We start from the raw sequence: 18,887 nt of genomic DNA on the forward strand, positions 1-18,887 counted from the left end.
ACCTGGGATTTGAACTCACCACCTTTTGATCAGTAGCCCAAACACACACACACACACACACAAAATCACTGAGATATAGCACTGTTCTCAGAACATCATAAAAACATCACACTTTTTTAAACACGTCCAACTTGAAATCATATTAAATCAAACTTCTGAAGTTTTTGAGCAGCTTCCAGATTCAGAACCTTTGTTTTACTAAACTCCAGCCTACACAGTTTAGGTTGCCATGCATTACCTATTTGTGATTATCCAAGTACACTGACTCATTGGCCATGTTATCCACCCCCTCTTCCCACCCCCACCCCCCTTCTTTTTTTTCTCCCATCCGGTGGTTAGTTTAGAATGTTGTTATTGTGAACTGGAGTATGCAGAAAAGTGTCATTTGCCCAAATAAAATGGTCTCCTCACATTTCCAGGCTCCTAATTTCGGTGTTTCTGACTTCCTGAGATTTGCATGTTCTCTCCGTCTATGTGTGCGTTTCCTTTGCAGTCACTAGTTGTTTTTTTTTCACTGCCCAGAAGCATCATCGTGAGTGTGTGATGTACTGACGTCCCTTCTTAAGTCTATCTCCCATCTTGCCTCCTGTGCTCCACAAACCTGATCTGGATATAAACCTCTCACTAAAACCTGTGACTATTGTTCTAGTGGACAGCTTGCTTCCATTTTGTTCATCATTTACATTTACACTATTTACTGTAGAGTGTCACCCAAATGAGGATGGGTTCACTTCTGCGTCTGGTTCCTTTCCTCTGGTTTCTTCCTCATATCATCCCAGGAAGTTGTTTCTTGCCACCGTCACCTCAGGCTTGCTTATTATTGATTGATGTTAGAGACGAATTCTAACTTAATTTAAAATTTTAAATATTTTATTTTATATATTTATATATTTTATATGTTTCTACACTTCCCTAAAGTTGCTTTGAGACCATGTTAAAAGTGTTATACATTAAAATAGAATGGAAAATCATCCAAATCGACTGAATATTTTGGCTAGCAAAGAACGTCTCTTAGACAAAGACGCCTGTTTTTGCAGCCCTGAAATGAATAGGAATCAATTTGATTGGAAAATACCTTTTTGCATTCTCAAAACCAGGAGCGTTCACAGGACTGTAACGTTCAGTCCTGCTGCTAATGTGTATAAGTCATAAAAGTTTTCAAAAGCAATTGAAAGCAAGCTAGGAATCGAAATGTAAGTAAAAACAAAAGAGTGCCCTGAGAATCAGAAGTGATGTATAATGAAACTGAAAGTGGCCTGAATATGAAACCTGAAAAAAAAAAAAATCTGGGTCTGTCGCTGCCCTTCGACCTTGTTATACATAAATGTCTGTTTTGATCAAATTAATCAAAGGATTTCAATTCAATTCAAATTTATTTGTATAGCACTTTTAACAATGGACATTGTCTTAAAGCAGCTTTACAGAACGTAAGAAACATAATACAAAAAAATTCATATTATACAAAGATTAATATAATACAGAAATTCAAGATTAATATTACACTTGTATTTAAATGTTTGTATTTATCCCCAATGACTAAGTCTGAGGTGAATGAGGTGACTGAGGCAAGGATAAAACCCCTTGGAAGAGAAAGAAACCTTGAAATGAATCAGACTCAAAATGGAACCTCATCCTCATTTGAGTGACCCTGGGGGGTGTGATTATAAATATACATTCTGACAATTGTGTATTGATGAGGAGGTTGTTGTCTGCAAAGACCACATGGAATTGGCATCTCTTCTTAGAATGGCTGAATGCTTCATCAAGCAGAGTCCGACTGGAGCTGGTACATCTTTTAAAATTTACCAGAATCAAAATGAAACTCCCTGGTATTTACAGGAGATTGCAAGATTTCAAACTAACCGCTTATGATTTGGGTTATGATGTGTCGTATGACATCATTACAACAGACATTCATTCTAAATGCTTTTCAGTTTACGTGTGGATCATGAGCACAGCGATCATCATATTGGTCTTTGAACTGCCATTGTGTCAGTCGTTTTTGTGCTCGGGGCTTCATCACTGAACATTTGAAGACTTTGGCAGGAAGGACTTAGTATTAAGTCTATAATGAAATCAGAAATAACACTGACCTTAGTTTTTCAGAAGTTCTCGGTCGCACAGTTCCACTCGACAACAAACTGTTTTAGAAAGGACATTATTTAAATTTACATTATTTACTGTAGAGTGTCACCCAAATGAGGATGAGGTTCCTTCTGAGTCTGGTTCCTCTCAAGGTTTCTTCCTCAGATCATCTCAGGGAGTTTTTCCTTGTTACTCTTGCCTCAGACTTCATTTCTAATTAAAATTTTGTTCTGTTTCTATCCTTCTGTAAAGCTGCTTTGAGACAATTGTCATCTCTAACAAGTAGCCCTTATAAACAAGGTGACGGCGGCAAGGAAAAAAACTCCCCGAGATGAAATGAGGAAGAAAACTTGAGAGGAACCAGACTCAGAAGGGAACCCATCCTCATTTGGTTTAATTTAAACTTTACAACTTTTATTCTGTTTCTAAACTTCTGTAAAGCTGCTTTGAGACATTGTTTAAAGAGTTTCAATTTTAATTGCTAAAAGTGCTATTTAAATAAATTGATTTGAATGAAATTGAATTGAATTCATAAAGAAAGTATATGTAAATACACTGGTAGGAATTTAAAAGGAGAATCTAGTTTTCTGTCAAAAACACACACACAACAAAGTTAATTTGGAAACATAATGAATAACTAACTAACTGATTAACTCACTAAATAAATAAATAAATAAATAAATAAATAAATAAATAAATAAATAAATAAATAAATAAAGGTGAAGAAAATCAACAAAAACAAAAATCTCCATGAAATCTTAGACAGAGTGTATAAGTATACTGCAATAATTCTTTAAACACACACATAATGTTTTGCAGCAGTGTATGGAATAACACACCATACTGTTTGCGTAGGCTGAAGTTTCTCACCCTTCCTCCTTGCTTAGCACTTAAACCAATGTTATCACGTTTACTACTTAAAGTTGCATAGCAACATTTTTTCAAGTGTTTCACATAAATTCGTGTTAGTTTTTTTCTACACTTGTGTGATCTCCATGATGCTGTTTCAGACTAAATAGTGTGTGATGGTGCTCTTCTTGTAAATCCCCACACTGTGGATGAAGTGTGCTGAGGTTGTGTTTGTTGTGTGTTTAAACTGAGACTCAGAAGAGATATCATGCAGTGGACGGCTCACATCTGGCTTTTTATTACCATCCTTTGTCATTTTGAATTGTGTTTCAGCTCTCTGAGTTTTGATGGTGAACAGTTGTGTTGTATGGAACGTTGCAGTTTTGTTGTTGTTAATAGTCTGTGTGTTGTGTTCATGTGTGTGTGAATGTAGTTCGCGCTCTGAGCACCACTTCCTCTCAGAGCAGTGGGGAACGCCACTCTGTAATTTTCCATCTATTTTTACATGGCAGGAGGAAACACACCACCCCTCAAACACACACACACACACACACACACACACACACACACACACACACACACACACACACACACACACACACACACACACACACACAGGCACATGCATGCACACACACACACACACATTACAGACACACGCATGCACACACAGGCACACGCACACACATACAGACACACACACACACACACACACACACACGCACACACACTTACATACAGACACACGCACACACACACACACACACACACACACACACACACACACACACACACACACACACACACACACACACACAGGGAGGGGGCAGGTAGGTGGTATAGTGGGTTGAGCTACCTCATAGATCTGCTGTGTGACCTTGGCAACGGTCCAGATGTTGCTATCAACAATGTCATCACATGCACAAGGACAACAGTCACATGTACTGATCAAAAAACTCTCTCTGTGTGTGTGTGTGTGTGTGTGTGTGTGTGCACATCAGACGAGGAAAAATGGTGAAATTGTCTAAGAGAAGATATGGGCATAGATAGGTGTGTGTGTGTGTGTGTGTGTGTGTGTGTGTGTGTGTGTGTGTGTGTGTGTGTGTGTGTGTGTGTGTGTGTGTGTGTGTGTGTGTGTGTGTGTTGACGTTGACACAATGAGAGTTAGTAAAAGCAAAGTAAGCTCCAGTTCGGGCAAGGAAATCATTACACAACAACACATGCACACACACACATGTGCAGACACACACACACTGTTACTATGTCTTAAGAATCTACCAACTGTCAGAGTGATAAATCTGTTTTCCACAGCTACATAAACAACATAGCATGCCAGTGAAAAAGCATAGATTTAAACAAACTTGAAAACAATGATGTAAAGATTGATATAAGAGAAGAGCAGAAACAGAGAGACAGGTGAGACACAAGAAAAAGGTGAGCCGTACAGCTAAGTGAAGCTTCGTTAGAGAAAGGGATAAAGGTTCATGCAGTGGAAAGGCATGTGGATGACGTGAGGGAGTGAGCGGGCTGTTTCCTCGTCTCTAATGAAAAGCAGCCGAGCCACCATGTGGAGTGCAGACTGAGAGGTGCTGCTAACAATAACTCCCTATGTTAAGCTACGCAGTATGCTAATATTTACATTTTTACATCTCAGCAACGTCACAGCTATCCCGCGTTTCCCGCGTCGGCAGGCCCAGTGCATAATTTATTTAGAACTCCTGAAGCGATGGAAAGACCCAAATCGTGGCAGTGTGTGTGAGGGAGAGAGAGAAAGAGAGAGAAGACTAAGAGACTCACCCTCAGACAGAAGATGGCCTTCTTTCTCAGCATATAATTGGAACAGCTATCAAGTGACCCCAAAGATAAACAGTGTGATAGAAGTGTTATTTTTAAAAAGCTCACACAATGGTGCTATGATCAGACGTGGTCACGTGTTCACCACAATAATGAGAAGATTACTCATGAACGACCCACTCGTGTAGTATTTACTACTTTGCGAAGTCGTAATTTGTTGACAGAACAAAGATCGCAGGTTCCGTCGCAGGGGCAGACCCACAAACATTCAGCTGTTAGAGTAATAGCAGTGTAGCTATCATTCTCTTACATATCTAATGTGTATGAACAATGAGCCTGACTTGTAGTTCCAATAAATGATGCTATGTAGGCTATGTGCTAAATCATATGACTAGATCATTAGCTAACTTCCACTCAGGTGACCATATTTCAAAATGCTTAGCAACAGCCACTTAAGTAGCAAGTGTCTCATGGCCCATGGCCCATAACCCAGATTAAAGGAAAGGTAACACCATAATTCAGGCTGTTTACATTATTAGTATAATCTGTTCATGGGCCATGATCCACACACTCAAAATGTAGAGCAAACACTACATGCGATTCTGGTTTAGAGACTAATTTAAGACTCCTGATTAGATATGAAAATGGAGCACATGTCAGTTTCAAAATGATTTCCCAGATCCTCGGTGTGGACGAGCCATAGCTAAGGAGCGAAGGGAAAAGCCATGATGTCATAGAGGAAGCTGAAGAACTTTAAACATGAGCCAAAAGAATGTTCCTTTACTTCAGTCCCCATAGGCAGGGCTGTAACCACTTCCTTAAGAACTCTCACTTTTCCACAATCCTCTCGTCTCACGCTGAGGACCCATCCAAAGGTACAGCAGTTTCTAAAAAAGCTTCCAAACACGTTAGAAAAAAACACAGTTTGCAAACACTTGATCACACCAGCCTATGGACAGAACACCATCAACTGTACGACTCAAGAGTCACGTCTGAAACATAATGCTAATAGAACGCTTAATGTGTGAAAGACCAGCATGGATAAAAAACTTCCAATAACTAACACATTTATGGCATTTGGCAGACTCCCTTATTCAGAGCCACTTACATTTTTCTGTACAGCTGAGCAGTTGAGGGTTAAGCATCTTGCTCAAGGCAGTGATGGGATTTGAATTTACAACCTTACAAGCAGTGGCCCTACAGCCTATCCACTGAGTTCCAACTAAATACAACTAAGCAGTTGAGGGTTAAATGTCTTGCCCTAGGGTTCAGCAGTGGCATGCTGGGATTTGAACCTCCAATCATTCAATCAGTGGTCCAACAGTTTAGAACCACTGCCCCAGGATTAGTTCAAAAATTCAGCAGCTAGTGTCAATCCAAATCAGCACTCAGAAATTTAGCTTACACAATTGTACCTGGTCAAGAATAGCAAAACTTCACAAAGCCCAGACAATGCTATACTTACCCACATTATAACACTTGCGTGTTATAACCCAAATGGCACTTCCACTTCTGGCGCATCTGCTATCACGACACTTGTACAATTTTTGTACAATTGGCAATGCTTCTTATAGTAAGCTGGAAAAAGGCTGTACAACTTTCAAGATAAGAAAACACCTTAAAATGAACAGCCAAGCTAACTTTAGCCTAGTGCTATGACTTTATGACTTTATTAAAAGTTAGATATTACTGTCTCAATGTACTGTTGAATATTAACAGTTTTGCCAGAGATCTGAGATTTACACTGTTTCAAAACATTTTATAACTCTGAGTGCAAGGAGCCCAAAGTAAGGGTTAAATAAAAAGGCATTAAAGTTCCACATGGAGCAGGTGAGTTCAGTTAGAGGAAGCAAAGCTTGATGGCTGGACTGAAGTGGGATGTGGAGTGGTGTCTTGGCTCAGCAGTGGACTGATGAAGAGATGGAACTCCTGCAAGGTTACACATCAACACAAAGTCAGCTAATTGTTATTCAGATTCTCAGTTTGTGGTGCAGTTTGTATTGCCAGAGTGATCCTGGCTCCTCTGCATGAAGGGTGTACTAATAAGGCAAAGTAAAATTAAATGATAAACATGTTGTAGAATAAGAAAATACAGACCATAAAGTAACATCTGGTCAGGAGTCATGATGCACTGAGTCATATCATGTTCATAACACACATAAAACTAAACAGATACATTTTCCAAAATTTTTACAATTTCTCCAAAACTTTTTGTTTTCAGTGATCAGAAACAATGTTTGTGTCAGCACCACTTTGTCAAATGAGAATTTATTAGATGATATGCATACAGTTAGTGTTGGCGGTATGGTTCTGTTCTGGGCAGGAATACACGCGCCCGTCCGTGCAGATGCATGGACCGAGCGGTGAGAGCAGCAACTAGAAAATAGAATAGACCCCCTGTATAGCAGAACCATTAATCATGCATAGAGGTTGTTTTTTTTTTTGTTTGTTTTTTTTTGGCAAATAAATGGATAAATAGATAATGAAATAATTAGAGAGAGAGGGAGAGAGAGAGAAAAATATGTGGAGATTTAAGACGTAAACTGGTACAACGAACACAGGTTCCGGCATGGTGGAGTCGGGGTTGGAGGAGGGTTGGCGGATTGGGGCGCATCGGGGACAGCTGATTAACAGTTGATGCACGCTTGACGACGTGGCCTGCCAGAACTAACGCAATGCTTGATTTGTTTAAGACTCAGTGTTAGGATCTTTTTCCTGGTCAGTTATAACATTTTACTTGTTCATCTTCTTCTGGAAACTCTTGCAATGCTAAACTCTCTCTTTACACTGACCTGTGCTGTCTGTATCCTGTGCTGTCTGTGGCTCATGATGCCTGTGTTCTGAACTGTCTGTGTCCTGGGCTGTTCATAACCTGTGCTGTGTCCTGTGCTGTCTGTCCTGTCTGTGTCCTGTGCTGTCTGTGTCCTGTGCTGTGTTCTGAGCTGTGTCCTGTGCTGTGTCCTGTGCTGTCTGTGTCCTGGTCTGTGGCCTGTGCTTTGTCCTGTGCTGTCTGTGTCCTGGTCTGTGTCCTGTGCTGTCTGTGTCTTGGTCTATGTCCTATGCTGTGTCCTGTGCTGTGTTCTGAGCTGCGTCCTGTGCTGTCTGTGTCCTGGTCTGTGGCCTGTGCTTTGTCCTGTGCTGTCTGTGTCCTGGTCTGTGTCCTGTGCTGTCTGTGTCCTGGTCTATGTCCTATGCTGTTTCCTGTGCTGTCTGTGTCCTGGACTGTGTTCTGTGCTGTCTGTGTCCTGGACTGTGTCCTGTGCTGTCTGTGTACTATGCTGTGTTCTGTGCTTCTGTGACCTGTGCTGTCTAATCTGTCCAGACATTAGTCCTGTTTCCTGCTGTTGTGAAGTCTGCAGTGGCAGCTGGAGAAGATATGATTTCACATACAGAGCGATGACTTGACACACTGTCACACACCACTCAGGAATAATAGCAGCTCTGAAAGGCACATTGGGGTGTGATGATAAGCCGTATAATTAAATGTTAAATGGTTCCAGTATAGATGAAGTACAGTAAGGAGTCTTATTTTTTTCCTGTGGCCAATTTTAATACAAATATGTTGAACAACGTATGCAACAAGACAAACTCAGTACAGTCTCCTGGTGATTACACAAGTCACCTATGTGTGAATTATTAAAAAAAAATTAAAAATGTTAGATAACAAGTAAGGACCAATTTGTTGAAAGCTTTTTGTTTAATTCTGAAAAGTTTTTGCTTAAGTAAAAATGTTGATGTTAATGTTACTATTTGCTATTCTGACTTAAATATTGTTATTGTTATTGTTAGCATTAATTTTCTGCGTATCTGCTAGCATGTGAAAGGCCTCTTAATATAATTTACAGCTAGCATATATAGTGTATCATACAGCATGTAGTGTATCATACAGCATGTGTGTCTTGCAAGCTTTCTGACAGACCAAAATATCTTAATCTAGGTTATATTTTCTTTCTGTTTAGAATGAATAATGACAGATCAATTGCACCATTCATTCTGTTGTGTTAATGATTAGGAAAATGTGCTGTAATGCTGACTAATGTTAGACCACAGTCGTCAAGACTAAATAATGGAAAGTTTTAACATCGTCCAGCTGTCCTCCTAGACTCTCAAACAACATTACCAACAACGTTTACTCAATTCATAACTATCATATATATCTTTTATTATTGAGATTGCTAGATAATTAGCTAATTATTCAATATTTCTTACCTTTCAGTTACTACATTAAAAATCTTGGAACTTTTATAGTTGATGCCTGAACTACAATACAAGATGCACATATTCCTAACAGACTCAAAATTTCCCCTATTTCTATGTGAGTCAACATCATTTTTGTCCTGGATCATTTTTCAGTCAATACAAGAATTGCCTAAAATAAAACAGCACACAGTTTCAAATTATGCACACGAATCAGAATCACAACCAATGATCCCGAGAAACTTCCATCTGACAGACGTTCTTACGAACCAACATGACGAATCAAAACGAACACAACAGTAGTTTTCACATAAGACAGATAACTTAAGGTCATTTTTCCATAAGATCAGGTCTAATAACACTTAAGTGGTATATTAATTTGAATGATTTTTTTCATTTCCTTGAGCCCACAATAACATTCCTGCTCATGTTCACAAAGCTCCACGTCACAGGATGTATAAAGTCCTGAAGGGGAAAGGGTGCATTTTCTCAGCCATGATTTTTAGCAGTCTGCGATTTAGTACACAGTTTGCTAAGTCTGAGGCTGAATCCAGCTCATATTTATATATCAAGGTTATATATAACAAGGTAATGTGTAGTGAACTCTAATCTTTTGGACTTGCTTCGGTTTCCTGCTAGGGTGACCCCATCCACTTCACTCCAATTTAATCAACCCTAACAACTGCTGTGGTGTATTTAAATAATCAGTTGTCTATCTCTGACATACGTGTCCTGTTACACACCCACGGTGCATCTATAGCTTACATCACAACACACCCTGTATGATGTTAAAACACACACACGCACACACACAACAAACTGCCACTCCTATTCTCCTCCCACACTGCACACACTGATAGCGTAAATTAAGGGACTTTGACAGTTTGATTTCCTCATGCTGTGTATGATGCTTCCACCACCATGCTTCTCTGTTGGGATGCTGTCCATCTTTTGGGGATGCAAGGATAAAAATTTAAAAGTCTAGACTAGAGAACTCTGCTTTTTGCCGAAGCTCTGGGTTATGATAGTCCTGTGAATAGCGTCTTCCATCTGATCTGTGGATTTCTACAGCGTCTTCACAGATATTCTTGGCTACTCTACCTAATGCTTTTCTTACTGATTTTGCTGAATGGCTTCCTCTAGGCTGAGTCATGCTTGTGCCATGTCTTCTGTTCAGGTCGTTGTTTATAAGACTTGTTTTCAGACTTGCTTTAATTGTTCCATGAACTTCATGATAACCCAAACCTCCAAAATACTCACTACACTCCATCTCTCTGTCATTCTCACTACACTCCATCTCTCTATCATTCTCACTACACTCCATCTCTCTATCTCTCTGTCATTCTCACTACACTCCATCTCTCTGTCATTCTCACTACACTCCATCTCTCTATCTCTCTGTCATTCTCACTACACTCCATCCCTCCATCATTCTCCATCATTATAATGATCATTTCTTTCCTTGTTTAACTTAAATGTTATTCTATACTTCCCTAGAGCCTAGAGTAAGTACAGGGGATCTGAGAAGACAATAAAAACTGTGTTAGCTGTCAGTCTTTGTCATTTTGCACTAACATTATCTGGATATTTTTTGTGGAATCAATCCTCTTTCAGTGTTTTTCGCTCCCTTGCTCTTGTGATGTGCTGTCAGGATCACACACCAAGATTCTATACAGGAGTCATGTGTGTAATGCATGACTCACTAACACCCCCAAACACACACACACACACACACACACACACACACACACACACACACACACACACACACACACACACACACACACACACACACTTTCCAAAATGTGAAGGTAATTTTATTAAGGCTAAGTGCTGTAGTCTCTGTGCTTTATACCAAGGTGATGTTTAAAGCTATTAGCAGTGATTACTGCTCCGTCTGCAGCCTGAGGAAATTTATTCCTTCCTCTCTCTCTCGCGCTTTCTCTCTCTCTCTCTCTCTCTCTCTCTCTCTCTCTCTCTCTCTCTCTCTCTCTCTCTCTCTCTTTCTCTCAAACAAACACACACCCCTACATCCATACACATCCATAAACACATCTGTTGGCCACATGGTGTGTGGCTGACATGCCGCTGCTGCTGCAGGATAATGGGATGCCTGTGACAGATTACATTAGGATTAAGACACCAGAGGACACAGTCCACTGTAACACAGGATAAATTAGACCTCCTCCTCTTCTTTCTCCTCTTCCTCTTCTCATTATCTCTCTCTCATTATCTCACTCTCATTATCTTATTCTTATTCTAAATTTATTAGGATGGAAAATTTGTATTGTCACAGCCAGGATTTAAAAATATTCAAACATTAAAGCATCATACAGAAGACAGCTGAAGATTTAGAGAGTTATATATTCATACAAGATTGTCAATGTGATTGTTGAGATTCTTTGGTACATTAAAATGTTTCACTTGTGTATGTACAATGATGTACACACGCACACACACACCTTTTTTTCTCAGGATTGTTTTTAGAGCTGTTTAGTTAATTGAATATTTGAAGCAAATCACTTTTTTAGTCCTCGACTTCTCTTTGTTTATTTGTTCTGTTGTTGGAATATTTGTTTCTGTACGTACGAAATATTTCTTTTCCACTCCGTGCTTTATCAAATGCAGTCTCTTTTTTGTAGTTCTGATTAAAGTAAGGGAGAAAGACCTCTGTTGCTAGGTTACCACAGCCATCACAGACACAACAAAATGTGCAGGGAGAGCTGACCGCAAAATGTGTGTGTGTGTGTGTGTGTGTGTGTGTGTGTGTGTGTGTGTGTGTGTGTGTGTGTGTGTGTGTGTGTGTGTGTGTGTGTGTGTGTGTGAGTTTGTGTGTGTGTGTGTGTGTGTGTGTGTGTGTGTGTGTGTGTGTGTGTGTGTGTGTGTGTGTGTGTGTGTGTGTGTGCGTTTGTGTGTGCGCATGTGTGTGTGTGCATGTGTATGTGCATTTGTGTGTGCATGATTGTGTGTGTGCGTTCTTGTGTTTGTGTGTATGTGCGTGTGTGTGTGTGCGTGTACAGTGTGTGTGTGCATGTGTGTGTGTGTTTGTGTGTGCATGTGTGTGCGAGTTTGTGTGTGTATGTGTGTGTTGTGCCCTGCAGTACACTGACCTCCTGTCCAGGGTGAACCCTGTCTGTGCACTGAGTCTCCTGGGATAGACTCTGTTGACTCATCTCGTGTTTGTGTGTGTGTGTGCGCATGTTTGTGTGTGTGCGCGCGCATGTTTGTGTGTTTGTGTATGTGTGTGTCTGTGTGTGTCTGTGTGTGTGTGTGTGTGTGTGTGTGTGTGTGTGTGTGTGTGTGTGTGTGTGTGTGTGTGTGTGTGTGTGTGTAAAAACAGGTGTTTTGTGTGCATCTGAGTGTGTAACAGCAGGGTGGGAAAATGATAACAATAGTGACTCAGCATCTTGGGATATCTGGGCTGGGACTGCACAACACACTTCCTGTGTGCTACAGAGTGCTGAGTCACCAAAGCTCCAAGAGACAGGAAATCCATCCGTCCCTCTGTCTGACACATCGACCATACTGAGAGCTGAGAAAGATGGAAAAATGGAAAGACTTAGAGAGGGATGAGAGAGAGAAACCAGTTAAATCTTAATGTTTCTGTTGACTCAGTATGTGTTTTTCCTTGTAAATCATCATCATCATCATTAGTGCTTGTTATTATCATTATAATTGAATTTATAAATGAATTTATACTGTATAGTATACGGCATGTTGTAGGTTTAGTAATTCTAGTGTAATGTTAGCACTGTATGTTTGGGAGAAGCTAACATCTTTGTGTCACGCTAAAATCACCGTTCTATGATGTTTAATATTAAAAAGAATTACTGTCAGTTTTCACTGTTAGCTTCTAAAAACAAGCAAAAATCCCTTTTATCGCACGATTTACCAACAACAGTTAATCCTATTAATGAGAAATCACAGTGGAGAAGTAGTGGAGATAACAAACATTGTGCCAGACTTCAGTGCAGCTATAAGCCGCAGTCGTACGACTCAGACACTCGGTTAGTTAGCAAGCTACGAGATGCCGAGCATGACAGTGTTGACAGAGGTATGAAAGCTGAAACTTTGGAGCCGGATCTTTTTGCGCAGAATATACAGATGAGTGTATGATCAGAGATTAAATCAGTAAAGTACCGCTGCATCACTGTCTTTAGTTAGAGATGAAGCAAGGATTAAATTCCACAGGCACCACAATCCGTCAGGTTATCATTATAGTACTGAAAGTAATCATTAACCAAACTGAAAATAGACCAAGCCAGTGAAAGGTGTATAAAAAAATCATTACAAAGTATGTTGTAAATGTTGTTATAGATTAATATGCAAACGATTCTTTTAAGGAAGTGACTTTGTATAATGCCTGAAACTAAGAACAGTAAGACGATACGATATCACGTCTAAGGCTCAGTGCTGCATGCGGCGATTACATCGACCACTTGATGTGGGTTATAGTCTGGAATTCAGAGTGAATTTTATGAAAGTGAATCAGCAGAAAGTCTGCACCATTAAGCATCTTACGGTGCATAGGGAAACCCTGAACCAGGATCAGGATCGTTGTGTTGTCCAAGCCATAAAAAAAAAAAAAGCAAAGCACAACTGTCTTAGTTATTTCTTTTAGGTGCTTTTAGAAGAAAGGAACCTGATCAGGGTCACAGGATGTCAACCTTCAACCTTGTACACTTAACAACCCCCTTTTTTTTTCTCGCGTTCCTCTTTTTTCTATCTGTCCTTCATTTTTCTTGCTTTTTTCTTTTAGTTCTTTAACGTTTACCCATGTTCGGTTGATTGCCTCAGGCATTGTCACACCTTTCCTAAACATTTGGCTGCTCAGACAGTGAACGTGCTTGGACATGCTGTAACCTTAGTCTTGATAACATCTAACCTCCCAGCAACAGCGTCTGAAATACGTTACGCTGCTTAGTAAGGTGTTTTTTTTTCTTCCTTTGAGTTGCTTCCTAAGCTTTTCTAGCTCCTAGATTTTATACAGACGATATATAATTTTTTAAATAAAGTTTAAATGAAGGTTCTGGCTGATCTGAATATACAGTATGTTCTTAGAAGAACAGAGACCTGCTAGAGAACTATACAACGATCCTGTAAGAGATCCTTGTGACTTTTCTGATGAAGAGAATTCCTAACTAAAGACAATGGACAGTTTTAATTGTATACCATTCACATAGTTCTGTGAGGCATACCAGCAGCTCAGTGGGATGGGGATTAGTGTTATATGGAGAGTGTGGCGTCTGCTGAAGTCATTAGGGAACATGGCTCCTGTTTAGAAGTCACACTAATGGAGGGGAGAATGCTGAACACAGCACTTCAGCCTCACACATCCAGCTTTCTCTCCATGCAGCTTTGCTATATATTTATCCCATCTCCCTGTATCCTTTACATCTATCATCCTGTCTCCAGGGTGCTTTATGTTTTCTGCATTGTGTGACATTAGGATGTAAGAGATATAATTATGTTCACTTACGTAAAACACACTTAATACTCACTCAGCCGCCTAGTGGCACAGCCGTCATTGGCAAGGTCAGAGTTATATTAGAGTTATATTATAACATGTTTGTGTCTGGGGCTCATCTGTTGATTTAGGAATCAAAGTCAAGATGTAGTCAGAATTGCTAGAGCATTTGTTCAATCGCTTAAACTAAGGGAGGAGACGATTGACCCCACAAGCAGGAGTGTGTCTGTCAGTGTGACGTTATTTTAGCCCACCTGATCTACGCAACACTTGCGATCTGTCAAATATAAACACACGCTGGTGTAAATATCTGTAATTTCCTGAGACAAAGTTCAGACAAATGTGAAATATATGACATCTTGATATCTTGAACTGCCAATAGATTCTAGGCTCTAAAATGGCAAATGTTTGGTAGAATTTCCACTTAGCTTAGATTAATATTATTATTGTTGTTGTAATTATTATTATTATAGGCCCAAAACACCACCTCGGAATTGGACAAGATCTTATCAAACAGAGATTAAAACATTGTGTTGTGTTTTCAGTATTTTCTCAACATAGGATTTTGTTCTCTATTATGCATTGAGATACATCATTCTTTTGTACACAGTACAAATAGATACGCAGCTTGATAATAACGCAGTCATAGCTGGAGTCCCGTTGTCTGCTCTCTCTGAATACGTTAGTATTGATGGATTACTTGTCCATCAATAGGTGACTATTTGCATACTCAAGGATCAATTTGCAAGCTATTATTTTCTTCCAGTTCTGACAGAGACTGCTAAGAGAGTGATACGACGAAAGAGCTTCACGCTTAGACTCAGGATCAGAATCGATCTGATGACTGTGAGTCATGTGTTCCAGTGCAAGCTGTTTTTATTCAGCTGCATATTTCATTGTGCTGCCTGTTTTTCCAACACTGATATTGTGTTATATTGTGTGACCAATTTTTTTTTTCTCTTTCCTGTGCTAAGTGGAGCAAGGTGCATGGTACATAATGGCTGGCTCAGAAAGTTTCGTTTCTGGGTCAGTGGAAAATGACTGTTTCACTTCATCCTGGTTATGTTCCTTCTTTGACTTGTGTATGTCGTGTACTTATACGATGCTATTCACATCACGGTAAATATTCATAAAATGTGGCGCAAAACATGTCAAAGGCTTTCTATAAATCATTTGAGTGAAAGAAAAAAATGTTCAAGCTGCAGTTATAGTATGAAAGTCCAGGCTTCATGTTGTGCAGTACTTTCAGTAATTGGCTTTGATAGAACTGAAAAAGCAGTTGCAGGTTCTCGGGGTTCTTGTATTGATTTTTTTGCTACCGTCTAATGATGATTCATGGCCGTAAACAGGGGCAAGTTTGGGCTCTGAGCAGCGATGATTCCTTTTCTAATAGTCTGCTAGACTTGTTGATGGAATTGTTAGACTGGTTTTATAGGCTTCGAAGCTTCAACTTTTTTGTTCAGTTGTTTAGTGATGATCAGTGATGGACCAACTAGAAAGAAAATTGGCTTCTACTGTGTCTGATTATTAGCTCGTATGGACGTGTATGAGGTGAGTGTGCTGTGTGCAATTATCCAATTTGCGCTCATTTTATAATTGCCCATTCTTATGTCAGGGTTACACCTATAGTTAGAAACTCTTAATCACCCTTTAAGCATTGTGCTGTATAACTGAGTAAGTACTCATGTGACCATATATATATATATAAACAAGGAGAAGGTGTACAGTACGTACAGTACTAGAAGGTGTATGCTTACAGTAAGTCTCTGTAATCTTTCATATTAACTTCAGTCAGAAATAAATGAGACAAAGCCAGTACGTGTGATTTGGGTAGAAATGGTTAGACAAGACGGTGACTTTATATTTTTTTGTCACACATTATGAAGACTAGTGTTAAGTATAAACAGTATCTGAAGGGTTGGTGTTCTTGCGGTACTTCAAATCTCGCCTCTACAACTCCATTGATTCCTCGCTGGGGTTGTAGGTGTGGAAGTACGTGTCCATTTCTCTGGCTTTGTTTTTATTTTGTTTCCTGTGTCATAATTCCCATGTTGTGTCTATAGTTGCTATAAAGACAGTTTTATATACAACACTGTATGAAGCAGCAGTGAGAGAGACGTTGAGCTGAATTAGTTTAACCGATTAACCACTAACCTCTCGCTTTTTGTGCTTTTTAAACAGCATTTTTATTCACATTGCAAGTTTATTTACATCATTTCTCTGATATCAAGCTACGAGCTGGAAGGAATCTCGGTGGGTTTACTCGGCCCTGTGCGTAACAATACAATGCAAATCAAATTCAGACTCGGCACTAGTCGTCTTGTTTTCTGGCTTTCTTGTCTCGGTATTTCCTGTTTCAGAGAGCCGTGCTGTTTTCAGCGTGCGATTCCAGTCTCATGTTTGGATTATGATTGTGGATATACATAATTTATAAGATTGATATTTTGTGCTGGAACTCCAGGGATTCTACTGTATGTGCTCTAAGCACTGCTACATGAAGTGCGTGTTATGTTCACTGCTGACCCGAGGTCACCCTCATGTCTTGCTCTTTTTTGCAGAAGTATCACATGAGTGTATTAATAGTTGTAAATAGATAGTCAGGGCGAGAGTCCAGCGAGACGGGAACAGGACACACGCTCAGGGCAGGACAGGAACGCACCAAGCGTTCGTCTGAAATAACAGGAGAGGTGGTAGACAGCTGCCTAAGAATATTGATGTGAATAAAATATGCTGTGAAAGGCTTAGCTCACTGTAGAGAGTTGCTTTATTACTTCTGGGAAAGAACTACAATATTTTTTTGCAATTTAATTTCCAAAGAATGATTTGACATTCTTTACTAATGGAAGTCAAAAACGTTTACTGAAAGCATAACGACATATAGTGCCATGTAGCTATATAGTTATTAGAGATGACAGCACTTAACACTGTGTATAGGTTTTCATCCATGTTACCGTTCCAGTTAATTATAATAATATCACAATTTAATATATATATATATATATATGATTCCTTTAAGGAATCATGCAGGGAATCAAGTGGGCTATTTGAAACTTTAAAGGAATTATTTGAGGATATGTAGATTCAATAGTAGTAACAGTTGGTAACAAGGTACTGAATGTACACGAGAGTACAACAGAACACGATATCCATACAACACGAGATTGTATCGTACAACACTAAAACATTTCTTCTGATATTTTTTACTTCTATTAAAGGTTCAATTTCTTTCATGTTCCAGTGGATTATGCAAACCACAAAAATATTTATTTACTCCCTGGAGTCCAGTTATCTCCGATTCTGTTATATGACAGATGTAATGCAGTAGACAGATTACTTTTGTTTACAGACACAAGCAGCTGAGATCAGATGAGATAACACATTCATCAGCTGCATCACTAACTCACAGACACATGAATAAATAAAGCCTGTAGAATAAGAGCTCTTTCCTCTGGGTATAACGGCATTATCTCCCAAGAGATATGACAGTGACAGAGACTTACTGCTGGATCAAACACATCAGGGTGTAAACTTAGTAACTGTTGTGATGCAATATGATGGGAGAGGAATTACGGGTTAACATTAAACTCCATTAGTCACTTAATTATGTAAAAAGGTAAATTACCGTGATGTACCTAATGGAGCGTTCGCTCTCTTCTCTCTCTCTCTCTCTCTCTCTCTCTCTCTCTCTCTCTGCCCCCCTCTCTCTGCCCCCCCCCCCCCCGTCTCTCTCGCTCACTCTTCTCCACTCTTCTCACTCCTTTTTTCGTCTTCAGGGACGCTGTTCCAGAGAGAACTGTAAGTACCTGCATCCGCCTCCACACCTGAAGACGCAGTTGGAGATAAATGGCCGCAATAACCTGATCCAGCAGAAGAACATGGCCATGCTCGCTCAGCAGATGCAGATCGCCAGCGCCATCATGCCTGGCAGCCAGCTTCAGCCAATGGTGAGGAGGAGCTCTTCTTTCACATGTAATTTGTAAATTATTAACAGCACAACAATCAGGAGACTAAATCAAGATACTTGCTTTCAACAAGGGTGACAATAAGGTGGTTATCACACCACTGCAGCATTGGACTTACTATCAAACCCCTGGTGCATTTGTGTCATTTTAGTCTTACATCATCACGAACGCACATGGAGAACATTTTTATTATTACCATACTCAGCAGCGTATTTCACCTCTTCTGTGGCCCACAGCGTTCCCCTGCCTCTCATGGTACACATGTGCTGTAGAAACTAATAACGTCATCGTCGGCTAAAGCGCGTGCTCAGGTGACTTTACTGAGACCCGAGAACGATCTATAAAAATGTTGAGTTCACATTCATGGGTATTATAGTGTGACCGAACTCACCACCTCCTACAGGAAGTCTCAGGTTCTGTATCATACTGCGCTTCCTGATCCACATGAAATCTATTGCATTACCAATTTGTCATGCTAACTGTGCTCTGTTTCAGACTAAACTACCAATGTGAAAACCACTAAATGATTATAA

The 18,887-nt window shown here is 39.8% G+C and overlaps 1 protein-coding gene and 1 long non-coding RNA gene across 19 annotated transcripts in view; one reads left to right on the forward strand and one right to left on the reverse strand.

Moving 5' to 3' along the window:
• The window catches only part of LOC125139945, a 17,361-nt gene extending 13,124 nt beyond the window's left edge, over positions 1–4,237 (reverse strand). The window contains exon 1 of the long non-coding RNA XR_007139115.1: positions 3,638–4,237. This is a non-coding gene — a long non-coding RNA (uncharacterized LOC125139945). The remainder of the gene's footprint in view (positions 1–3,637) is intronic.
• mbnl1 (muscleblind-like splicing regulator 1) overlaps positions 1–18,887 on the forward strand; it is a 61,772-nt gene that overhangs the window by 25,481 nt on the left and 17,404 nt on the right. For all 18 annotated transcript variants that reach the window (XR_007139113.1, XR_007139114.1, XM_027143213.2 and 15 more), the window contains one exon: positions 18,166–18,336. Coding sequence is in view for 16 of the 18 variants with exons in the window: in XM_027143213.2 (XP_026999014.1) it covers positions 18,166–18,336 (171 nt within the window). In the remaining 2 variants the exon portion in view is untranslated. The remainder of the gene's footprint in view (positions 1–18,165; positions 18,337–18,887) is intronic.

This window comes from Tachysurus fulvidraco, chromosome 22, assembly GCF_022655615.1.
Source record: "Tachysurus fulvidraco isolate hzauxx_2018 chromosome 22, HZAU_PFXX_2.0, whole genome shotgun sequence".
In the NCBI taxonomy this organism is placed as follows: Eukaryota; Metazoa; Chordata; class Actinopteri; order Siluriformes; family Bagridae; genus Tachysurus; species Tachysurus fulvidraco.